Below are 16,754 nucleotides of genomic sequence, written 5' to 3'. Positions count from 1 at the left end.
TGTTGGGTGTACGAGTTCTGTAGTATGTAACGCCATTCACAATAGTAGAATTCATAGCCTAAAACATGGGTAAATGATATCCTCTCATTGGTATTACATGGTTGATAAAAGTAAACGTGGTCACGAGTTGTCCGTCTTTGTGATGGATGACTTGATCACTATTTGATAGTGATTGACTTTTCATGAAGGAAGATGTAATGGTTACCATGAGATAAAAAATGATCATATTGGGAGAATGAATATTATCCTAAATAGATCAAGGATATCCTATGAGGGTAACACACTTATGACAAGGACATTGGACGAGCACTGAATAGTTACTTTCATAATGGTATGTCGTTAAGGAGAGCTCAGTACGATACTATAGTGGAATGACTTCATGACTAAATGAGTTTATAATTAATAGGCGAAAAGCCGAAACTTAATTATAAATCATTTGATCCTCAACTACATATTTCCAATCGGTCCCTTTGCTAGCTCATTGAAACTAGAAATGAATTGCTTGTTTGAATAGAAATGAACATAATGAATAGAAAAAGAGAAATAAAAAACATTCAGAAATGATTATGGTTTTCTCCGAAATGGAAAATGGAATCATTCGAAAATGAATGTAGATTTCAAAAAATGAAAATGAAAACGGAAATGGAAACGAGGTCCCAAAATTGCAATTTTTGACACTACTGGAAACCGGGCCGTTACACAAATGGATAATGTCACATTTGATACTTATACCTTCATGAAACGTCTAATGGTACTTGTACTTTAAAAAATGTCTAATGTGGTACCTAAACTATCAATATGTGTTTTATTATGGTACTTGTACTTTTATAAAATATTCAATATGATACGTGTACTTTAAAAATATCCAATGTGGTACCTAACCTATCAATATGTGTTTTATTATGTTACACGACATTAACATCGTTAATGAATTGCTAAACCACCCAATGAAAATTTGACATGAATTTTCTTTTCAAACCATTAAGTTCACATGGATAATATAATATTATGTGAAAAAATTAAATAAAACAAAGGGATAATGGCACCGTTGCCCTATACTTTAGGGTTTGTTCTAATGTGGACCTTAAACTTTCAAAATGTGAATCTGGACAATTGTATGTCCAATTTCATTCTAGACTTAACTTTTAAATGGTTTTTATTAAATTTTAATTGCTTTTGAACTTTATTTAATATTTTTATAAAAATATTTTTTTAATTTTTTAAAAGAAATTAAGCTTTGAGGTGAATAAACCTAGACAACCATATGTACATGTTCATTCTAGTGAAAAAATTTTAAATATTTCTTTTAATTTTTTAAATTTTTTTGCTAACCAGTGCCATGTCAACAACTATTGCTGACATGGAGTGTCGCATCAATACCATTAACAACCACATTAGCTTTGTAAAGGTCAATATTAATTAAAGGACCTATTTAACTAGTTTTATTAATTTAGGGTTCAATTGGGTGTAAAAAAGTTGTAGAGCCTTAATTGATTTTTTCAAAAAAGTTTAACAACCTTTTAAGCCATTAAAAAAGAAAAACCAAAATGTCCTTAATTATGGTCAAAACATGGCAATTAAGCCTTAGCTAATGCAATATCTAAAGTGAAATCAAACACATTATTTATCCTTAACGATTAAAAGAAAGGTAAACTACATTTAACATAAATTAAATTATTAATAAATTTACATTTTGATAATTTAATTTTAAAAAATTATAAAATGATCACTAAATTATTCGAAAGGATTGATTTAAATCATTAGCCTATTAAATTCAGCTTTGTATACACTAATTGAAAGGATAAATTTCTCTTCCTCTTCTATGATTTACTTTTTTAATAAAATAATTTTAAATGTTTCGAAATTATAAACTAAAATTTGAATAATTTTTTTCTTCAACTTTCGACATCACTAATTAAATCAGCTTAAATTTAAAATATATATTCCTTTTACTCGCGATGAATGCTATTTTACCTATCGATAGATCCTGTGTTGAAGCTCACCAATTGACCTTTAAAATGAAATTCAAGTATTTTTTAACTTTTTTGAAACCAAGTTGAATGCATAATCAAATGAACAAAATGCAAATACTCAAAAACGGTCCTTAACATTTTCAAATTATCCCAAAAAAGAAAAACGCTCTAAAGAAAATTGGTTAAAACCCTAAAACTCTGGATCAATTTGGAAAGAAGGGAAGAAGAAGAAACTTGTTGAATATAATCAATGGCGAATCTTCCAATCGTGCAATTCGAGAAGAAGATAGTAGAAACAGTGGACCAAAATCCAGTGGTGGTGATCATAGGAGAGACCGGTTCGGGAAAGAGCACGCAGCTCTCTCAGATGCTCCACCGCAAAGGATACACTAATTCCGGAATCGTTTCCGTCACTCAGCCCCGTCGCGTCGCAGCCGTATCTGTTTCGAGGTACTGTTCCAAAGCTAACTAGGAACTGGAATGCTTTAGGAATTCGAAACATGTAATTTTTGCTGATACTTTGGCGTTTTGTCGTTCAAGGAAATTGGATAAATCCTTTTATTCTAACTATTTTATGCGCTTAGGCGAGTTGCGCAGGAGCTTGGTGTTCGGCTTGGGGAAGAAGTAGGCTATGCTATTCGGTTTGAAGATAGAACTTCCGAAAGAACACAAATCAAGTAATACATTTTAGCTTAATTAGTATAGTTTTTTGTTTCAGTGCGTGTTGTTGTTGGCATTGCAATTGCCAAGTTTATTGGTTTCTTAGCTATGGTGTTGTAGATACCTTACTGATGGAGTGCTTCTTCGAGAAAGTCTGTCAAATCCGGAACTGAATCAGTATTCTGTAATTATTCTGGACGAGGCTCATGAGAGGAGTTTGAATACGTAAGGCTCACCTTGTATGCTGTTTCTATTATCTATACTTTGATTGTGTCCTTTTCATTTTGTTGATGCTGTACTTATAGAATCTTAAATTTCTCAGGGATATTTTGCTGGGGTTGATGAAACGCTTGGTTAGAAGACGTGCATCCAATTTAAAAGTTCTGATCACGTCAGCAACCCTTGATGGTGAAAAAGTGTCAAAGTTCTTTTCAGATTGTCCCTTGTTAACTGTCCCTGGAAAATTATTTCCTGTGGAAATATTCTACAGCAAGGAGCGACCTATAAGCTATCTTGAGTCTTCACTAAAAACAGCTATGGGTATGGTGTGAGTTTATCTTTATCACATATTCAGTTGTTGCAATCTTTTATTATGTATATATGCTGGCCAGTCCTTGTTGTTTAGCTAGGCTTGTGATGTGGTTGCTTTCATATGCCCAGATTTGCTGTAGTTACATGGTTATGTAGAAAGAAGCACTAGGATTTTTTGGTTCCTTGTATGATGACTTTTATCCCCTCTGGCATCCATTAAGAATTTACTGATAAATAGTTTTTTTGATGTACTTTAGTCGTGCAACTAAATGTCTAAGGCGTTAAGACACAATTCCCATCAGCTGTACCTTAACCTTGATTTGCAGGGAAAACTTTGGGTTTCTGGATTTCCTGGCTATCATATTTTGGTCATATGAGATCTTACTAAGCAATTGTTTTGGCAGATATACATGTTCGGGAACCAGAAGGTGACATCCTAATATTCATGACTGGACAGGCAAGCTTTCTCTCTCTCTCTCTCTCTCTCTTTTCTCTCTCACTTCATGGGGTGGCATTCTTTGCGGATTTAACTTTTATCTTTTTTGTGGTTATAACATTGATTCATTGATGATTTTAACTGATTCTTTTAAAGTTGAGTGGCCATTTATAGGATGATATAGAGAAGTTGGTATCAAAGCTGGAGGATAAAGTTCGAAGTCTAGAGGAAGGCTCCTGCATGGATGCTATCATTCTTCCTCTCCATGGTTCATTGCCACCTGAAATGCAGGTATAGTTTTGTCTCAAATTTTCTTTTCATCTCTGCCTCCTTTGCCCTATAGGAAATGAAATTAACTTAAGCTAGATTGTCTTGAGATGTAGATATTAGTAGTATTGAATTTCCGTAGTTTTGTGGCTGACATTTTTTTGGCTATGACCCAACAGGTGCGTGCATTCAGTCCTCCCCCTCCAAACTGTAGGCGTTTTATTGTTGCCACAAACATAGCTGAAACTTCTTTGACAGTTGATGGTGTTGTGTAAGGAAACTTGATACTTGTAAATGTTGCTTATCAGTGCTTTCTGTTGTTCTGTTAATTTAATTTCCACAATTTGACCCCCCGCCTTGCCCAAATTACTTGTTTCTACTCCAATTCTTCTTTTACATCTTGCTAGCCTTGATCAGGTTAAAACTTTCTTAACCTGGGTGGAAAGGTTTTAGCATCCACTATTTAAAATTTCTAACTGTTCACGTGTTATTAGAGCATCTGAGCATGCACTGATAAGTTGGCTATATGGTGATGTAATTTCCTTAGAATCATTGCAAATATCAGTGACTTTTTATCTGTTGCAACACTTTCGACTGATTCTTCTATGGAGATGGAGAGCATTAAAGTCGAAGAGTATTAGGTTCAGGTTGTTGTCAGTCTTGCTCTTCTTTTAGTTTTTTAATCCTCCTGAATAGAAGACGGTGTAGATAACGAATTAAATGAGTGTTAATAATATGTAAAAAACCCCTCAATTTTGGTCTTTATAAACCAGCATTTTCTTTCTTAATTTGCCTAGAGCATGCGAATACTTCTACTTTTAGCAAACCAATTACCCTGTCATGATTATGTAGGTTTAACAAAATGAACAAATATAAACCAAGAAGCACTGCAGTCCTTGGTTTCCATGTCCAAAATAATCTAGTAAAATAGAGACATAACAGAGACAAGGCTATTCTGAATTTCTAGTGGAGGGCTTTTGTATTATAATTGTAATTCTATAAGGGATCAAACATATCAATGGTAGAGTGTTTCTTAATTGTTCCAATCAAGTCACAGTGTTTTAGTTTAGTTTACTATCTTGTTCCTGTTGCTTCTTAATTTTACGATTTTCTACCTTGAGGAAGGCACTGAAATTTGGTCTTAAGGGTCCCACTACGCATTAAGACCTGTATATGGTCCAATGGTAACTATATTATTGTGATGCATTTTACTGTATGCCTAATTCTACCACCTGTTTTTGCACTTGGTCTCAGTTAATGATCAATTGCATTGATATGTTGATTGCTTCTCTCGAAAGTAATTATCTGTACATTGATAGGTATGTTATTGATTCTGGTTACGTGAAGCAACGGCAATATAACCCAGCAACTGGAATGTATTCCCTTGATGTTGTTCAAATTAGCAAGTAAGTGGATGACTTAATGTTTCTTTTGGCTTTTGCAGCATGTTCATGTGTTCCTAGTAGCACAACTTACAGTTGTGATTCTTTTTGGTCTTTATTTGTTTGCAAGTTCAGGTTTTCTTGCATGATCTAAGTTTTACTCTTATTTTGCATCAAACAAATTTATGTTCTTATCTTTCTTTTCTCACTTCAGTGATGATGAATTGTTAGTATTCTTGCCAATAACTTTTTTCCCTTCTTTCTGAATCTTTTTTTTTTTTTTTTTGGTTCTTTGAGGGTACAAGCTAATCAACGTGCTGGACGAGCCGGAAGAACACGTCCCGGGAAGTGTTACCGTTTGTACCCATCCAGGGTTTACCATGATGATTTCCTTGATGTAACAGTTCCTGAAATACAGCGATCTTCTCTTGCTGGCAGTGTTCTTTATCTAAAGTCATTGGACCTCCCTGATATTGATATTCTGAAGTTTGATTTTCTTGACCCCCCTTCTAGTAAGAATGCATTCTTATTGTGTTCAATTTTCTTATGGCATAAAGAAAGAACAAGCATTTGAGTTGTCACTGTTTAAAATTTTCATTCTGTCAATATCTATATTTTACAGTTTCTGACGATGTTTCTCTTTAGAATTGAGGTATTGATTAAATATTTGGTTTAACTGTAGCCGAGTCATTAGAAGATGCTCTAAAGCAACTATATCTGATTGATGCCATTGATGAAAATGGATCGATAACTAGTATTGGGCGAACAATGGCCGGTAAGCTTTCAAACTTGCTTTCCAAGTATTACCATGCTTACTAAGTATGTTGGCATTAGTTGATAAATGCATGCTTAATTTGGTAGCAGTTGCTGGTTTTTTTTTTTTTTTTGGCCTCAGTTGCGGTTATGATTTCTATGGATGTAGCACCTCAAACTGGGACCTTGGTGGATATGAATTTGAGTAGAGTCAACCTCCTTTTGATCAATTACCAACCCTTTTCATGGAAGTAAACTCAAAATGGCCATCTTCTTTGATTCTTAGTTAACTCATGTCTTGAACTAGAAAGCCTACTACTGTCTATTACCATTCTAAGGAATTGTATTTTCCTGGAATGAAACTAACCCTTTCAATTGGTTCTCAGTTAACTCATGTCTCAAACTAGAAAACTTGAGTTCCTGTCTATTAAGATGTTAAGGAATTTTATTTACAAGGAATGGCCTTGGAAGATATGAATTTGGGTGCAGTCAACTTCCTGGTGATCTATTACAAGCCCTTTTCATGAAACCTGACTCAGAATGGTCACCTTCATTGATTCCTAGTTAACTCATGTCAAGAATTGGCAAGCATGAGTTACTGTCTATTATAATACTAATGAATTTTATGTACCTTTAAATACTTTTTGTCTTGGTTAATTGCTATTCTTTGTGGCATATTATCTTAATGACTTGTATGCATAAAATAATATTCTTAGTGTTTTCTTCCCTGTCTGAAACTGCTCTACTTTGCATGTGTGCTCACTGAACAACAGAGCTCCCATTGGAACCTTCACTTTCGAGAACCTTAATTGAGGCAAATGAATATGGTTGCTTATCCCAGGCTCTGACTGTTGCAGCCATGTTATCAGCCGAAACAAATTTGCTTCCTGGTCGAAGGTTATTTCATTGAAAGTGTTTATGAGATTGTCTATTATAAAGATGGCGACTATAGCTTTTCCTATTATCTTTAACTTCCAGGCAGCTAGTTGAACTTAAATGTTCCCTAAACTGTACAAATTGTAATTTGTAGCTACTGCATGCTGATGTAATACCTTATTTGGCAAAACCAAAAACTTTTAGGTCATTTATGTGTTTGGTCTAGTATCCCCAGTTCTTCAAGTTTTCTTCAAGACTCATTTGATTAACTGGAAGGAAAATGAAATTACTTCATTTTATTTTGACAGATCTGATTTTTGGGGGATGGGTGGTTGGGGGCTAATGATATCCAAATTCCATCAAAATGAAGTCTGTATTTCCATATTTGCAAAGTTGTTTTTCACTTCTAATGCTTAATGATAGTTTGTAATTTGAAATAACTTAAAATTTTCTCTTACTGCAGCAAGAATAATGAGAAGAAAAGAAAATACCCTCCTTTGGAACTTCCTGATGGTTCTGGTTTTGGTGATCACATCCAGTTGTTACAGATCTATGAATGCTGGGATGAAAATGATTACGATATTGGTTGGTGCAAAGATTATGACTTACAGGTATGCTTCTTATCTTCCAATTGAGAAAACATGCATTTAGAAACAGTAAGACATTAGGCATGTCATTCCGATCGTTTAATGCTTTTCTTGGAACAATGATAAAAAATCTGCCCCAAGTACTTGATGCGCGTGCATAACATGTTGTTCTATTTTCAGATGGATCTTTCTGTGATTAGCAGAACTGCCCTAGATTTTCTGGATACATTAATGACGGAATATCTTTGATATTATTCTCATGCTAAATATGAATAACATATTTGGAACAACTAATTTTAGGTGCGAGGAATGATGTTTGTCAAAGAAGTTCGAAAGCAGTTATCGCAGATAATGCAGAAGATAGCAAAAGGTCAGCATTGATTTGACTTAGCGGTGATTTTTGGAGATTTTTCCTTTGTTAATTTGACTTGGCTTTATTTTGCATATTTACCACTCAATGTTCAACCAGAAGTAGATGTGTTTGATGCAATGTTTTTTAAACCAGACCGGTGGTCAAACCGGTCAGGCCGCCGGTCCGATTAAAAAACTATTAAAATTTAAAAAAAGTTAAAAAATACCGGTTCAACCAGTGTGCCGGTTCCCGATCTAACCGGTTCAAAGCCATTTTCTAGATTGGCCCCCCGGCCGATTCCCAGTCCAACCGGTCTGACTGGCTGGTGTGGTCCTGTTCAAACAACACTGGTTTGATGTCTTTGACCTTCTGCACCCTTAAGTCCGGTTCCTAGAGAAGAGATTTATGCTTGAAATAGTATCTTGGGAGCATAGTAGCCTTCTATGTTACTCAGACTTGAGTTTGTGTACCGGGGTGTGGGTATGTTTTCTAAGAGGGTGTGCTAATCTTTTTTTTTCTAAGTTTTCTGTGTATTTGGAGCGTTTTTGGAGGGTCATATCTCCATACCCATATTCAGATGTGCATCAGACAGATGTCTGATATGGGAATAGAGTCAGATTATTGTAAGTAGCCTTAGCTTCCCGATCCAGAGTAGATAAACATTATTGAAAAATCCCTGCACGTCTTTCTTCAGAAATTTTGCAGTCATTAACCCAGTCTCCCTGTCTTTGCCATTTTCCTTCTACCTCGAAGTTTCTTTATTGCTGTAACGACTTATGCATCTGAAAAACAGGGTCCTCAGATGTACGAGTGAATCAAAATCAGAAAAGACGCCAGAGTTATAGGAATTTGAGGAAGGCATTGTCCATTGGCTTTGCAAGTCAGCTTGCTGAGCGGATGAGGCATCATAATGGCTTTCGAACACTGGGTTTTAAGCCCCAACTAGTGCAGGTATCAATTTTTTGTAATTTAACCTTGTGGTAGTTTTATTGCTTGAGAGAGCATCATATGGATTAGGTGGCTACAATTCCTTGGTTTAAAATTGGGTTTGAAGACATACATAGATACCAAAGAAAATTTGAACATTATCCAGTTTAGATTATGAAAAGCAGTAGCATTGAGCATCGAAGTTTGAAACAATTGACGAATCTTGATCTTTCAAGTATATTGTTGTTGAACTGTCACTAAAAGCAATTATTGTTGATGTTAGGTGCATCCTTCCTCTGTGCTAAAGCCAGATGATGATGGATTATATCCAAATTATGTTGTCTACCACGAACTTATTGCTACCTCACGCCCATATATGCGGAATGTGTGTGCTGTAGAGCGTCAATGGGTGATACCAATTTTAGAGAAACTTGACAAACTTGATGTCAGGAAATTAAGGTAAATCAGATTTGAGACTTATATAAAGATAATACTCTTGTTTTCTGATCTAAGACTAAGCCCCTTGTTCTATCAAAAAAGATTTAGCACATAGTTTGGCTTTAACATTTTTCTTTTTTCATGAAGTGGTGGTGGATTGGGTCATGTAGAAGAGATTACTGAGGGAAACAAGTCAGACTTGCTGAAGAAGGAAGCTGTCATTGTTACAGCTCCAGAAGAGCAGGAAAGTAAAATTCAGGCAGCAAGGGAACGTTTTCTTGCTCGCAAGGGAAAGAAATGAGGTCAGGTATTATGTGTTAACGGATCAGTGCAGTGGGAGCTACTTGATTACTCAGTGGACATTCCAATTTTCAGAATTGCTGGTGGGACTGAGAATCATGTGCGTTTTGATTTTCCGGTTCCCACTATCTATTCTTTAGCACTTTGCTGATGGCATGTGAGCTTTATACATTCCTTGATGCTTATAGAGGACCTTGTTAAATGAGAGTATGGCCACAATATGCGTTGGTGGGAGGCAAGATTACGCTCTTTGTTCCTTCAGACAAATCACAAGAGTTTGGATGTGATTCTTGATTAATCTATATAACCTTATAATTTGAATATATTACTTGCCTCCACAGATGAAACTGAAGGAGGGATAAAGGCTAGCATTGCCCTGAACTTGTACCCAAAGGTCAAATTTACCGTCCTCCTCATAAATAGTTGTACTCTGGAAGTGTTTTACCCCATTTGTTTTAATACAGTTAATTTTAATGACAGAAAAGAGGAATGTTTGATGATTGTGTTTTTATTTTCATGGTTGAATACATGTTGAATACTAGATTTTACCAAAAAAAATGTTGGTTAGTATAAAGTAGGTTTTTTTAATGCTTTTTTTTGGGGGATAACTTGTTCAAATTCAATACTTGTGTTGTGGGAGGAAAATAAGCAGTTCTAATTTAAAAGACTTAGCTGGTTTTGTGAGGCCAAGGTTTTTTGATAGCTGCCGGTGCTGCCTAAAGGTAAACTACATGAACAAATTGAATTAATTTCTAATTTCGTTCAACAAACTCATTTTATTAATTCCTCTAATCACAGTGCAAGGAGTTGGTGGATGGAGAACGTGGGTTAATCTTTGGGGGTAAACTCCATATTCCATAAGCAAATTTTATATTCAGGATAGAGAAGAGACATACTACGTAGGAAACCCTAGGAAACTCTCCCTTTACCATTCCGCCTTGCTACTATTACACCATTCAGCAATGCGGCTGGTCAATTGAGACCATCAGTGAATTCTGCTTTCCCTCACTTTCTCCACTTAATCTTTCCTGAATTCAAGTCTTTCTCGATTCTCTTGTGTTTTCTTGGCTGAAACATGTAACTGCTCGAATATATAGTTGGAAGTCTTGAGTGACAAAGTTTAGACTACAGCCGAAAGTTTCTTTTGTTTTTCGGTTGCACTTTGGTGGCCGATTGTATGGCCGTTGAACAAATGATCATCATACACCCATTGCCCTCGGTCGTCTCCCTGAAGCAGATTTTGTTCATTTATTTCGGTAGGAAGTGGACAGGTCATGGAATAATAATCTTTCTATGGCCCATGGCTTGAGTCATGCTTTGATGTCATGTGATGATAGTCATGACGCTCTAGTCTTGTGGTGACTTGATTTTTCTAGTTTTTAGTGGCATTTTCTGTTGAAATTTCACGGGAACTCGATTTTGGTTGGGTTTCCATTGAATTTTTGTTGTTTTAGGTTAAAGAAATTTCCACTTCCATGACAGCAAGGATGTGTATAAAGACTCACATCAAGGGTCTGCCTCCTTACGGCTGAGAGTGTTGGGTTAATGTTGTTATTGGCGGGTAAGACTGATTCAGGCAATGGAAATCCTTTTCTTTGTAATAGAGTGGTAGGTTTTACTTGTCTTTGGAGACTGTCTCGTATGAGGCATAGATTTTCAACAGTTTTCTCCGCTTTGTATAGTTGGACCAGTTTGGTTTTGTTTGTAGTTCGTGGCTACTACATTGCTATATAGGCAGGTCTTCTATGCCTACCCAGGTCTACAATATAGCTCAACCGGTGTCTTTATGTAATGATGATAACTTTAAAAAGTTTCTTTAGAAACAAAGATTGATTGCAACAAGTGAAGAAGTCTCAAAAAAATTTGTCCCCACCCAATTACTGGACAAGGTATTTATGGCTTTTGCTACCCAACCCATCACCATATAACAGTGACGAAAGGACACATACACACCATGATGCAATATATATCTATGCTGCACTTGAAATTCAGTGAAATAGATAATTGAGTGGGAAATAGATCCGTCAGTGAATGCTGAAAAGGGTAGAATCAAGGATTTGTTAGTGCTAAATTTGGTCCACCATACATTTTTGTTTTCTACTGACGCATGGAAGCATTGGGACCCCAAAAGCACTCTCACTGCCTGTTTATTGTATCCATGCCAATGCCTCTTTCCCAAAACGAGGATCATCCACCAGCATTTTTTTTTTCAAATATTCGGCTGTTCCAAAGAAAAACGTAGTATATATTTTCATTGGAGTTCTTTTTCTTTTAATGTTACAAGTTACACATTCGTTTTAGATGGAAGTAAATATTTATTTTTATTACTAATGCTTTTATACTTTTTATCTTGGTTTCAACACTTCTTGATGAACCACTCTATAACATGGGATGCTCTTGACATGCAATAGCGTGCATAATTCTGAATTACTTAAAAATGTTGTTGGAAATACATGCAACCATGTAAAAGTTGTGTAACTACCTTCAAAAGTTTGTTTTTGTTTTGTTCCGTCATATTCCAAGATTTCCGCCGTCTTCTGTAGTAGTTGTATGGTTGCTGATTTGGGCTTGGTGCGCTGGTGGCTGACCTGTTTGGGGTGGCTCGAATTTTCGGATTCCTCCGGCATCTCCCGACTAGCGGTTGTTGATGCTTGGCTCTTTCTCAAAATGTGCTTTATTGTTTTTCTCCCATTCTTGTAAGCAAGATTTCTAGTAAAAATGGAAGCCATTCGGTAATGAAGATCATACGCACTAATGTTTTTCATTAGTGGAAAACATTAATGCTAACACCTATGTGAATGGTAATGATCCCTCCTCTATTTATGCTTTTAGAAGAGTTGACCGCTTATGTTTGGAATCATTGTCTTGGGCTGAATGTCATTGTTGTACTGTATTTTGATTGTGTTTATGTTATGAAGTGAACTTTTTTTCGTAAATAAAAAAAAAAAAAAAAAACTTTAAAAGGTTGGCAAGATTCCTAAATTACTCCATTATTGAAATGTCTTAGAAAGTATGACTTGAAGAATTAGAATATAGATATTATTAAAATGTGCACTTTTAACTTTACCTTTCAATGAAATATGTGTTTTCCTCCTAGTAAAACAAAAGGTACTCTTATATTTAAACATACAAGTAACACTTTGTTTATTAGAAATAATATCTAAGTGAAACTTTCATGTAATGCGTACTATTTATTAAGTGTTTTATTGAATTAGTGCCACCCTTAATTGAATTACTAACTCGGTTAGAAAAATTATAGAAATGCCTTTTTGAAATTAAAATGGGTTATACTATTTGAGGGTATTTTAGTCTTTTTATTTAAACAAAAACTAATAAAAATATGGTGGGATTTGAACCCACACCAATTGTATTAATAAAATTATAAATTGACCCTCAACCAAAGTTTCATTTTAGTGTTTTCATACGTTTTTATTTTAATATGCGCAATTTATTACCTTCATTTTAATGACGTCATATTAATATGATATATTTATGTGTTGAAATTTCGTTTTATTTGTAATTCAATTTTTTTAATATCATACATATTTCATATGTTATTATGATTAAATCATACGTTTATTATTTATTATATGTTATTTTTAAAGTGTTGTACACGCATATGCGTGTAAGATTTCTAGCATTTGTAATTTGTTTAAATTGCATTATCCAATACTTGTAGCAAGTTCACTCTTTTTTTCTTTCTATAATTGTGCATTAATAACCTCTTTTGAGGCTTATAAATGGAGCTTTTTAATCTTTTTAGCTTATTTTAAATTCTCTTGTAAATTTCTCTAAAACAATCCTAACAACTACTAAAACTCACTTTTCATCGTATTTATTTTTCAGTGTCAGTTTGAATCTTTCTTTTCGTCATTTTTTCGCAACATTCAGTTTTACTGATTTTTAACGTTTAGTTTTTTTACATAAAAAAACTATTTACAAATTTTAAATTAATGTGAAAATAGATTAAAGTTAAGAATAATAATCCGAAAAGAGACACTAAATTTCAGGTTGATATAGGATGCCACCATATCCAGGCTGTTTCACTTTCATCCTCCGTAGCAAGCTGTTGAGAATTAAAGCTGTGGGTCAAATAAGCAAGGGAACCAGTGATCATGATGGGTATTAATCATTCTGGGTGATGTATTGAATTGTAATTTTCTTGGACTCACTTTAGGATTAACCTAACCCTCCTGGCTCCTGCACGTTTCAAGTTCAACCACAAGTCTTTTAAACTTCTTCAATGATCTCATATCTATAATCTATAACTACTATTAAAATAGATACATGAAAATTACTTTACATGTTTCAGCTTGATTTTGTGATGCCTGTTTTATTTTATTTCATTTTCTTTTAAAATTTTTCGTACTTTTTATTAAATTGGATTGGATCGATCAATTAAATTGAGAATTGATTAAAGTAAAAATTAAATTGATTGACTCAAAAACCTATTAAATAAGTGATTGAATCTATTCTCTCTATGTTTATTTATATGAATTTTTAATAATTTATTTAATTAAATTGAACTAACTTATTAAATCATCGATTTTGATATTGAATATTTTGTCAGGTTCATTTTTATTTTTTATTGCATTTTAAATATTTTTATTAGATTAAGTTTAGAGAACTTTTCATTATTCTATTAATTTATAATTAATAATAAAAGTCTGACCAATTATTAAAAGTATTTAAAAATTATTTTATTTTAAGTGGTTGATTCAATTGATAATTTTAAACTTTAAATTTTAAATATTTTATTTTCTCATTTAAATAAGCTTAAATAATCTTTTATTACTTGATGATCTATTTATATTTCATGTTTGATAAACTAATAAAATATTCAAATTTAATTTTAATGATACATTTGAAGTGATTGATTTATACATTTACTAGCTAGTAAGGTTTAAGATTAATTGCATCTAAAATTTAATTAAAATTTTATTTTAAATTTAAATTAGATAATATATTTAAAGAAATGATGTCTTTAAAATGTCCAATCGGTAAATTTAACTTGCAAGCTAATAAAAGATACATGCCTAATCTTAGACTATCTCATAAATTTATAATTAACAAAATAAAATAAAATATTATAAAATCAAAATAATATTTTAGATAAATCATATTTATTCAATTTTTATTTTAAAAATATTATTTACTACTAATTAAATAAATTATAAAAATAAAAATTCCCATGGGGTGTTGTTTCTAGTTACATATAAAACTTGAGATCACATAAACATTAAATAAATAGAAATATTTAAGAGTTTTAATTTCTCATTTTGATACAACAGAGACATACCTACATTACACATAAAACATTTGGTGTATTTCTATAATTTAAGCATAATACATTATCTTAAAAAATTGATATTGAAAATTTAAATTGTGTAAAATTAACCATTATATTATCTTAAAATTGATTTTAATATATATGTAACCCTATATGATTGGTAGTTGTTGGGGATGATGTTAATTGCAAATGAGATAAGATAAACTCAAAAGAATATATTTAATCGGATTTATAATATTGGATATACATTAAGATATTAATTAATAATACATTGTAATGTCACTAATTTTATGGTTATGGGAAACCCAAAAGCAAAAGCTACTCTCAAAATCTTATAATATAAAAATCATACAAATGTCCAATTTACATGTGCTTGGTGATAATACATACAAAAGTATTAACTTAGCTAGGTTTGGATGGTTTAATATTATTAGGCCATGTGAGTGGCCCTTCCAAGAAATAAAGTTTCAAATTCCTCATTTTCTAAACATATTAACATGTATAAGGATTTTATTATTTAAAAATATAAAAAATATTTTAAATTTATCAGAGTAGGCCGATTTTTTTAAATAATTATAGGAGTAGGTCGATTTAAGGAAAATATTTTCAGCTGGAAGTGTTTTCAGGTGAAATGCAAAAAAACACTTCCAACTGGATGCACTTTTCGCGTGTTACCAGTAAAACGCTTCTAGCTAGAAATTAAAATAGCCATTGCCCCCCAACCCCCTAACTGTAAATAAAAAAATAAAAAATAAAACCTATAAATACCTCCACCCTTACTCATTTCTCACAATATTCTCTCAAAATTCTCTCCTAAATTTATTACTTAAAGTCTATTTCTATCTAGATTAGAATTTTTATTAGAATTTTATTAATATTTTTGAAAATATTTTTTATTAAAAATTAATTCATGTTCTATAATGAGCAATGGTCGGTTCTCTAATACGTCATGATGACAAGTACATTTTCTTCAATTAATTGCAAATGGTAAGAATATTTTTTAATAAATTTCAATTTTGTTTAATTTTTTTAGTTCATTGTTATATTTTAACTTAATATTTTGTATATATTTTACGTAATTAGGCAGAAGATCGATTTTTACAATGCTATATCCGTAATCTACCCACTCCTCCATCATCGTTGATCGAACCTTACTTGAGGGAAGCTGATTTTTGGCACGTGGCCTTTGTAGATAGGGGGTGTAAGTTGTGGAGTGGTGGAGACCCAAGATGCACACATTCCATCTTCCATGCGGCGAGTGTACTATCATTCTGGAGGATGTGCATTTACAGTTGGGGTTATCAGTGGATGGGTCGGTAGTTACCGGGTCTGTTCACTCTGCTAATTGGGGAGGCGTATGAGACGATTTACGGAGGTCAGATCGAAATGAGTTGGTTACGAATAAATTTCGTGAGGTTGGATGAGGATTTGATTGAAGTCGAAAGAGAACGACATGCTGGGGCGTACATCCTTTAGAGCATCAAAGGCATCCTAATGTTGGATAAGTCACGAACACTAATCCATCTAAGGTGACTGCTGAAACTCGTCGACTTTAGAGGAGCGGGCGAAATTAGTTGGGGGTCCCCTGTGTTGGCGACATTGTACCAGGAGATGTGCCGGGCGATGCAACCACGAAAAATCAAAATCGGTGGTTGCATTCTACTACTGCAATCATGGGCACTATATCAGCTGCCATTTTTACGTCTTCGAACGAACTACCTGTATACATTCCCACTCATAACAAGGTAAAATTCATTAGATATTATCATAATAAAATTGATTTAAATTTAAATTATTATGCTAACGAGTTATTTTAATAGGTGGAACCATGGGTCGAGTCACATGAGATTACCTATTGAGCTTCAAGATATACGACTTCTATTAAATCGGAAGATAAGGTATCTATTTGTTTAAATTTGAACTATATAATATTAACGTAGTCAATTTTGTATTTAGTAGTATATATATAACTAATGTTTTTA

The 16,754-nt window shown here is 33.3% G+C and overlaps 2 protein-coding genes across 3 annotated transcripts; one reads left to right on the top strand and one right to left on the bottom strand.

Annotated features, from left to right (window-relative positions):
* Positions 1 to 1,963: 1,963 nt before the first annotated feature.
* Positions 1,964 to 9,982, top strand: LOC108474455 (probable pre-mRNA-splicing factor ATP-dependent RNA helicase DEAH4). 2 transcript variants are annotated; one of them, XM_017776385.2, is made up of 16 exons: positions 1,964 to 2,423; positions 2,558 to 2,650; positions 2,754 to 2,858; positions 2,956 to 3,173; positions 3,569 to 3,621; positions 3,775 to 3,891; positions 4,047 to 4,138; positions 5,187 to 5,273; positions 5,547 to 5,761; positions 5,932 to 6,024; positions 6,776 to 6,899; positions 7,342 to 7,489; positions 7,766 to 7,835; positions 8,611 to 8,768; positions 9,028 to 9,203; positions 9,330 to 9,982. In XM_017776385.2, the coding sequence occupies exons 1-16, from the start codon at positions 2,224 to 2,226 to the stop codon at positions 9,481 to 9,483; spliced, it is 2,103 nt and encodes a 700-aa protein (XP_017631874.1). In that variant the 5' UTR covers positions 1,964 to 2,223; the 3' UTR covers positions 9,484 to 9,982. The 2 variants fall into 2 exon arrangements, with proteins under 2 accessions (XP_017631874.1, XP_017631875.1); XM_017776386.2 differs by lacking the exon at positions 1,964 to 2,423 and having other exon boundaries at positions 2,564 to 2,650; positions 2,740 to 2,858.
* Positions 9,983 to 11,484: 1,502 nt separating this feature from the next.
* LOC128290525 (uncharacterized) lies at positions 11,485 to 12,399 on the bottom strand. Its single transcript, XM_053026207.1, has 2 exons — positions 11,965 to 12,399; positions 11,485 to 11,703 (listed from the first exon to the last, which is right to left on the bottom strand). The coding sequence occupies exons 1-2, from the start codon at positions 12,245 to 12,247 to the stop codon at positions 11,630 to 11,632; spliced, it is 357 nt and encodes a 118-aa protein (XP_052882167.1). The 5' UTR covers positions 12,248 to 12,399; the 3' UTR covers positions 11,485 to 11,629.
* Positions 12,400 to 16,754: the final 4,355 nt, after the last annotated feature.

The sequence above is a fragment of the Gossypium arboreum genome, chromosome 3 (assembly GCF_025698485.1).
Source record: "Gossypium arboreum isolate Shixiya-1 chromosome 3, ASM2569848v2, whole genome shotgun sequence".
Taxonomy (NCBI): domain Eukaryota; kingdom Viridiplantae; phylum Streptophyta; class Magnoliopsida; order Malvales; family Malvaceae; genus Gossypium; species Gossypium arboreum.
The sequence above is the reverse complement of the archived record's forward strand: the minus strand, read 5'-3'. Positions and strand labels throughout refer to the sequence as shown.